This window comes from Podarcis melisellensis (genome assembly GCF_964234715.1).
Source record: "Podarcis melisellensis genome assembly, chromosome: 6".
Lineage (NCBI taxonomy): Eukaryota > Metazoa > Chordata > Lepidosauria > Squamata > Lacertidae > Podarcis > Podarcis melisellensis.
The window spans coordinates 96,054,098-96,062,044 of NC_138538.1; the positions used below are offsets into that span (position 1 = coordinate 96,054,098).

At 46.4% G+C, this 7,947-nt stretch overlaps 1 protein-coding gene across 4 annotated transcripts in view; it reads right to left on the reverse strand.

Annotated features, from left to right (window-relative positions):
* Window positions 1–7,947, reverse strand: part of RABGAP1L (RAB GTPase activating protein 1 like) — a 157,660-nt gene that overhangs the window by 1,581 nt on the left and 148,132 nt on the right. For all 4 annotated transcript variants that reach the window (XM_081915055.1, XM_081915058.1, XM_081915059.1 and 1 more), the window contains 3 exons: window positions 6,216–6,299; window positions 3,964–4,035; window positions 1,498–1,695 (listed from right to left, as the gene is read on the reverse strand). In XM_081915055.1, coding sequence (XP_081771181.1) covers window positions 1,498–1,695; window positions 3,964–4,035; window positions 6,216–6,299 — 354 coding nt within the window. The remainder of the gene's footprint in view (window positions 1–1,497; window positions 1,696–3,963; window positions 4,036–6,215; window positions 6,300–7,947) is intronic.

Genomic DNA, 7,947 nt, shown 5'->3' on the forward strand with positions numbered 1-7,947 from the left:
TACATTATAGAAGAAGAAGAGTTTGGATTTGATATTCCGCTGTATCACTACCCGAAGGAGTCTCAAAGCGGCTCACATTCTCCTTTCCCTTCCTCCCCCACAACAAACACTCTGTGAGGTGAGTGGGGCTGAGAGACTTCAGAGAAGTGTGACTAGCCCAAGGTCACCCAGCAGCTGCAGGTGGAGGAGCCGAGACGCAAACCCGGTTCACCAGATTACGAGACTACTGCTCTTAACCACTACACCACACTGGCATTACAATGTAATGTAAGGTATATGGGGTGTTAGGGGAGAGGTAGTACCTCTGGTGAGGGACACATTGTGCTCCTTTGGGGTAGTTTGTCTCCCTTTGGTCCCCACCCTGCACTCACCTCTCACCTGTGGCTCTGGAAGCTGTCAGCGTGTGACAGTGGTCACACCCTGGAAACGGCTTTGACTGGTCAGCTAAAGCAAGTGAAGCTGGCTGATGGGTCTTAAGTCTAGGGACTTCCGCTGCATGGAAAGAGGCTCTAGCAGATTGAGTGGACAAGACCAACAGTGGTTCAACGGTCAGGAAGGAGGTTTCTACATGTGCTGTAGAGGCAAGTGTGGCATCAACCTGGAAAGGGAGCCCATCTAGGAGAAGGAAAACTGATCCTAAACCTTCATTGGCTTGTGGGATATCTTTGGGAGAAGAAAAGGCTCAGGAGTAAACCGTACACAAATCCGGAGTGGAATCTCTAAAATGGTTGGATGGTGCCTTCTAAGCCTCCTTCTGGTAACGTCTGCAGCCAAGCTGGTGCCAAACGTATCGCTGCTTTCCTGTGGACCATACCAGAGAGGCTGAGAGAGAGTTCTTGTTGCCTGGGCAGCCAGCGACCTCCATACACACTGACCAGGCTTGCACCCTGGGGAGGTCACTTCAGTGCTGCTAATGTAGCGGTTTTACTTCACTTCCAAGTGCACTCCATTGTCTCTTGAGACAGGTGGATGCCAGCAACAATGTAATTGTGAGTTGTACGATTTTAATTTTTAAAAAGTTCGGTGGCAATCCTTTTAAATATTATTATGAAAATCCTTCTCAACAGATTTGCAAGGAATAATTAAATTTTTAAAAACCTGGAACCCCTTCTCTTCTAATGAAGCAAAGACAAAGCAGCCACCCCTGAAAATTAACAGAGGAATCCAAATGGGGACTGGACTGCTGTGGATTTCCCACAGCACCCCCAAAGCCCTGCCAGCAATTGACGGGCAGAATGGAAGGGGTAGTTTATTGCTCTGTGTCACTACACCAGGGGGATGAAGCAGTTTTGGATTCAATCACAAAATTCTCACCACAGGAGTCCCACCAAAGAATGCTTCATTGTCAATGAATATGTTTGCCTCAAAAACATGCTATCTGTCCCTCCAATATCGTTAGATGGGTAGAAAAGGTATAGTTCATTCTCTACCATACCAAGAGATGCAACAACAGCCTATTTTCAGCAATGCAGTACAGCATGCATAGAATGACATTACCTGTATTTTGCATTTGGCTTCCACAAGTTGTAGTTTGGTCTGTGCCAGGTCCAGCTCCATCTCTCTCAGCTGCTTTTTAAGGGCATCTTTCTCATCATCTGCGTCTGTTCTTGGGCTCTCTCTCGGTACAGCAGGCACTTTCAATGTCCCCTCTTTACTGAATATTTCACTACAATGTTTGCAAGCCATCACCTTACCCTAAAATAGTCAAATCAGAGAGTCAGTTGATAGTTATGATATCAAAGAGGCTGCTCACTATACTAGGGTGATGTTGTGAGTTGCAACTACAAAGTCGCTGAGCAGATATGTGGCTCTTCCTGGCCAAAAGGATACCAGAATTTCCTGAACTGAAGACAACGTATTGTAAAAAGGTGTAACATCATCTGGGACCAGTTTGGCATGAAAATCTGAGACCTCAATACATTGTTGGTGCCAGGGACTGGCCATGTCCACTTTCAGAAACCTAAATCATATTCACATCACACATTGGGTGGTATTCTGCTTGGGTGAATTTCTACTTGCTCAACTTTCTCCCACTCCAGGCACATTCTGTCTTATAAATTTATCTGTGATCAGAACCCTTATTAAACAGACTCCCGAACATGAGAAGATTTCTAAGTTTATTCACAGAATGCACTTAGAAGCTCACTTCAGTCCTTAGTGCAAAACATGTGAAGGTCTGAAGAGGTGCTGGATGTCTTTAAGACATTGGGAGCGGGATATGTGTGTGTGCCCTGTGTTCAGGTGAGTGTGACAGAAATCGTCAATGAATCTACCAAGGCCTCTTCCAGATATTTTTTAGGCAGGTCAGCCTTTCCACATTAGAACTTCTACACCTTTAACTGTCAGACAGAATAATTAAAGCAGACAAAACTTTCGACAGTACTCCAGGGCTTTGAAGAGCTGCACCTTTACCTAGGAAACCGCACAGCTGCTAAAAAGGTACATCCCTGTGTAATATAAATATCTAATTAACTGCATATTCAACAGGCAGTCATTGATTATACTGTGTTGTGGTAATAGTTCCTGAAATGCACATCTCAGATCACAAAATGATCCATGCATTATTATTTTTTTACACCCGCCCGCCCCCCAGTCCCCCCAAAACAGTACTTCTGTCTTGTCAGGAATCAACTTCAATCTGTTAGCTGCCATCCATCCTCCAACCACTTCCAGGCACTCACACAGGACCTTCACCGCCTTCACTGGTTCTGATTTAAAGGAGAGGTAGAGCTGGGTGTCATCTGCATACTGATGAACAGCCAGCCCAAACCCCCTGATGATCTCTCCCAGCGGCTTCATATAGATATTAAAAAGCATGGGGGAGAGGACGGAACCCTGAGGCACCCCACAAGTGAGAGCCCAGGGGTCTGAACACTCATCCCCCACCACCACTTTCTGGACACGGCCCAGGAGAAAGGAGAGGAACCACTGTATAACAGTGCCCCCAGCTCCCATCCTCTCTAGACGGTCCAGAAGGATGTTATGGTCGATGGTGTCAAAGGCCGCTGAGAGATCCAGCAGAACTAGGAAACAGCTCTCACCTTTGTCCTTAGCCCACCGGAGATCATCGACTAGTGCGACCAAGGCAGTTTCAGTCCCATGGTGATGCCTGAATCCCGATTGGAAGGGATCCAAATGGTCCGCATCCTCCAGGCATGCTTGGAGTTGTTCGGCAACCACCCGCTCAATCATCTTGCCCAAGAATGGTAGATTTGAGACTGGGCGATAGTTGGCCAAACTGGCCTGGTCTAAAGATGTTTTTTTAAGAAGCGGTTTAATGACCGCCTCTTTCAGTGGGTCTGGGAAGGCTCCCTCACAGAGGGAAGCACTCACCACCCTGCAGAGCCCATCGCTCAGCCCTTCCTGGCTCTCTTTTATCAGCCAGGATGGGCAAGGATCAAGGAGACAGGTGGTCGGTTTCACTTGTCCAAGCAGCCTGTCCACATCCTCAGAAGTAACAGATTGGAACTGATCCCATGTAACAAGACTAGACAGAACTCTAGCACTCTCCCACCCCAGCCCTGCTCCCATGGTGGAGTCTACCTCCTTCCAAATCTGAGCGACTATCTTCAAAAAACTTTGCAAAACCATTGCAGGAGATCTTGAGGTCCCTACCAGGCCCCGGTGGTGTAGGTTGTTCCGATAGATTGTGAACCACCTGAAAAAGTCTCCTGCTGCTGTTTTCTGCAGATGCAATGGAGGCGGCGAAGAAGGCCCTCTTCGCCGTCACCATTGCCACTTGGTAGGCTCGACGTTGAGCTCTAGCCCATTGAGCTCTAGCTCATGTAAAAGCACACTGATTCTCGGACCGTCTGTGGGCCGGATTGAGAAGGTGATTGGGCCGCATCTGGCCCACGGGCCTTAGGTTACCTACCCCTGCTATAGACCTACAATTGTTAACAATAACACTACCTCAAAATACTATTTTGAGGTAGATGCATGTCAGATTCAGAGTATTCTCACCTTTAACACCTCAAGCTCCTCTTTATTGGCTGCCTGCTGCTTCTCCAGCCTGCTACTCAACTGAGAACAAATCTAGGAGGAGATAATATGCTTTTAATCACATTTATTCTTAAGGAAAAAGAAAATTTAACATATTTAACCAAGGTGTTGACATTTCATTTTCTTTTAGCATCATGAAAGCCTTTACTCTGTCAAAGGTCAGTCGAAATGATTAGGATACTAGAGTCACTTCCAGACTATCAGTATTTTGGGGGAGGGATTCAATCGCTTGCCAGAAATTTAGGCTTGCACAGTTAAAATGAAATAAAGTTTTCTGTCACAATAGATCCACTTTTTAAAAAAGAAGTGACTATTTGCAGTTAAGAAAGTGACAGAGAAATTCACTCAAAGTTTGGGATAAACAATTGATTAATGGTGAGATGTAATGTGCAAGCAAATCAGGATGAAAGCTCATTGTTATATATGCTCCTCCTGCCCAACAAATCAGAATAGATGTTCCGTAAAGACCAGGTGAGGACGAATGCTTAATGAACAGGTAGTCTGGGTGGGCCCTAGGTCTTAGGAGAACACAATCCAAGTCCCCACTCAGCCATGAAGTTCACTGGGTGATCTGGGGCCAGTCACTAGCTCTCAGTGAAACCCACCTCACAGGGCTGTGGTGAGAATAAAATAGGAGGAGAAGGGGAGACAATCAAGCAGGGACTCTGGCTACAGGGGGCGCAAGGAGCATTCAGCCCCTCAATATTTCAAGGTAGGGAGCTGAGCCCCCCAATATTGAGGGGGTCACCATCACCCCCTGCCCCTGGGCAAGCACCAACACGCCGGGCAGGGGTGGGAGGTCACCCACCAACTGAACAGACCCGCCGGCAATCCTGTGATGAGGGGGGCGCCATCAGAGCTGAAAGCTCCAGTGCATGGTTCTGGAAGGCAAGCGCTCCTTCCTCAGACGGGAGGGAAGCTCCCCTGGGCCATCCGGAGGCAACTCTGGGCAGCAAAGAGGCAGCCTTGCAAACTTGGACTGTCTACCGTTGGGCTTCCCCCATCGGAAGGGCCTGTATGAGGTCCAGCACCGACTCCTCAGCAGGAAAGCTTTGCAGGGGAGGGAGATGGTGGCGGGGAGACTAGATCCTGTTGTGATCTTTCTGATCCATGGGCAAAAAAGTGGGGGAGACAGAGCGCAAAAGAGGGAGGGTTCCCTGAAGCAACCAGTGCTGTTGTGGTTGGAAGGCTACAGCATTTCAGGAGTGACCTCGGTTTGGGCGCTCGAAAACTACCCACAAGTAAGTGTGTGTGTGTGTGTGTGTGTGTGTGTGTGTGAGAGAGAGAGAGAGAGAGAGAGAGAGAGAGAGAGAGAGAGAGAGAGAGAAAGAAAAGGCCGGGATAATTGGCTGGGATTGGGCTGAGCTGAGTGTTGAGAGAGCTACGGAGCCTCCCCAACTATCCCCCCTCCTTCTTTTCTTTTGCCCATGGCTAGTCTGAATGTCTGATAAAAGGTGGATTAGGAAGGGAGTTGAGAGGCACACCAACAGCTGCTGCCAATGGGAGTATTTTTGTGATTCACGTTTAAGAGGCTCAGGAATCGCTAGCTGCTGCTTTCTTTCAGCTCCGAGAACAGCTACAAGTGCAGCCCCTCGCTGCCTGCCTTCCCCCTCCTTGGAATAGCCAAGCAATGTGCATGCAAAGTGAGCCACAAGAGGCACCCTTAGGGTTCCTCTCCAGCCCAGGTGGGCACGCTGGGCAATTTCCCCCTCCCTCCCACGCTCACCAGCACCTTCCAGGCAGGCCTGGCCTACGGAGGGAAGTGCATTGCGTGACACACACACACACACCCAATGTTGAGCCCAACTCAGCGCACCTGCAATCAAATATGCTAATTTGAATTCTTTGGAAGAAAGATGGAATAGTAAATAAATAAATTAATATAATAAAAGTCATTCCCTCACAGGTCATTGGTGAGCATTTGCAAGTCTGATTATTAGCTCTATAAATCAGTATTGACAAACTTGCCTCTTAACATTTGGCAGGGACTGGACTGGCAGGAAATACAAGCTTGTTCTCGAATGGTGAAGTGGGTGGCTAGCTATTTAATTATAAGTATACATAGTTACTCTTCAGAAACTTACACATAGTAAAAGCGGAGATGAATACAAAGAATCATAGAATTGTAGAGTTGGATGGGACCCTGAGGATCATCTAGTCCAGCCCCCTGCAATGCAGGAATCTCAACGAAAACATTTCTTAAAACCCATTACCTGTTTATACTCTGCAATAATGGCTGCTGTCTTCTTTATCTCAGATTCTGCCTTCTCTAGCTGTTTTCTGAAGATCTCTTTTAACTTTTAATACAGAAGGAGAGAAAACATATTATCATTAAAGTTTAAGATATATCCCAGACACTTCATTAACTAATTACTTTCTGAAACATACCCTTTATTAGCAATATTCTATATTCTCAGTTCTCAACTCTCAGGCAATCTTTGAAGTTTATAGCAACAATTCTAACCATATCTACTCCAGAAATAAATTCTACTGAATCCCATGGGGTTTACTCCCAGGCTAGGATTGCACCCTTAATCCCTAAAGTCTAGGGTAAATGTTTCCTATAATTATTTGCTCTGGATTTTGAATCATTAGGAGTGTGTATCTGGTGCAATGTTTTCTCATCAAAGATGGTGGGAGAAATTCAACCCTGTGCTAAGGAGATCACTCTCTTCTTCTGCCCCCGCATGCTCTTCCAGGGCTTCTTCTGCCCCAAGCATACATTAGATGTTATAACCTGAAGAATTCATGACACATATTAGGCAATCACTGATCAAATATATTGCATGCACAAGGATATTCACTTCACATGGATTAGTCACTATGGTGTAATTACCTTTTTATATTGTTGCACTCAGTGGTAAAAGGTTGCATATCTGACACACCTTACTCTTTGAATGCATATTTATGTGTAGGATTGCAACAGCAATTCTAAACAAAGTATAGCCTTAGTTGTGTTCATTAATCCAGATGGAGCTCTCTTTTCCACACTTCCTTTTGTCCCACTGCTTTCTCCCAGGATAAACTGCTCTTTAGTGCTCAATTGGAGCAAAAGTCAATTTGGGCTTTTCCTGGGTTGCTATGTGTTCCACTCTATTGGTAAAGATCAGGTTTTCCCTTGGAAAGGAGCAGGGCAAGCAGAAAACTTCCAGGCATGGCGTAAGCGGAAGTGTGGACTTCATATCCTTCATATCCTTTTCTGAACAATAGAAATTCCCATTTTTTGGCATACTTTAAATTAAGGAAGGGGGATCTGTAGTCTGGAAGAAAATATTGACCTATCAAGGTTTAAAATTGGGCAGTGAGGCCATTTTCCTCACACCACACCCCTGTCATCACTTTGATGGGCAGGGTGACATCAGCTTTTGGGTGGGGTGTGTATGTGTTTCAACTGGCTATGCACATAGGGAAGAGGCATGCACAGCCAAATCTGCAGGATTTAAACCCCCACATTCTCTGATGATTGGGGCGAGGTGTTAAATCCTGATCAGGCTCCTACAGAGAGAAGCACTCCGGTTTCCACATCAGGTTATGAATAGAGCATTCAATCCTGCTGGCTGCTGCTTCACTGGCAAGTTCTCTGCAAAACAGATCCCTCTCCCCCACTCCCAGGTCAGCTTTGGCAGGTGGGCAAATTCATCCACCATTAAGATACCAGACAGTTGGCAGGTGGATGGCCCCACCTACCTGTCAGTATTGGCCTGCAGAGGGGAGGGGTCTAATACACCAGTGTGAAACCTCCATTCATCCGCTGGGTAATTCACATGAAGTTGTCTGATCAAAGCATTGGAAACATGCACATGGTTGACCCAATACATTTGGTGCCCATGGATAAAATTCCAAATGGTGCACTAATTAACATGAGGGACAATTTGCTTGGAAATTATTGGAGCGGCTCCAGGAGAACTTCCCAGGGAATTGCCTCCCAAGGACCAGATGTTGCCT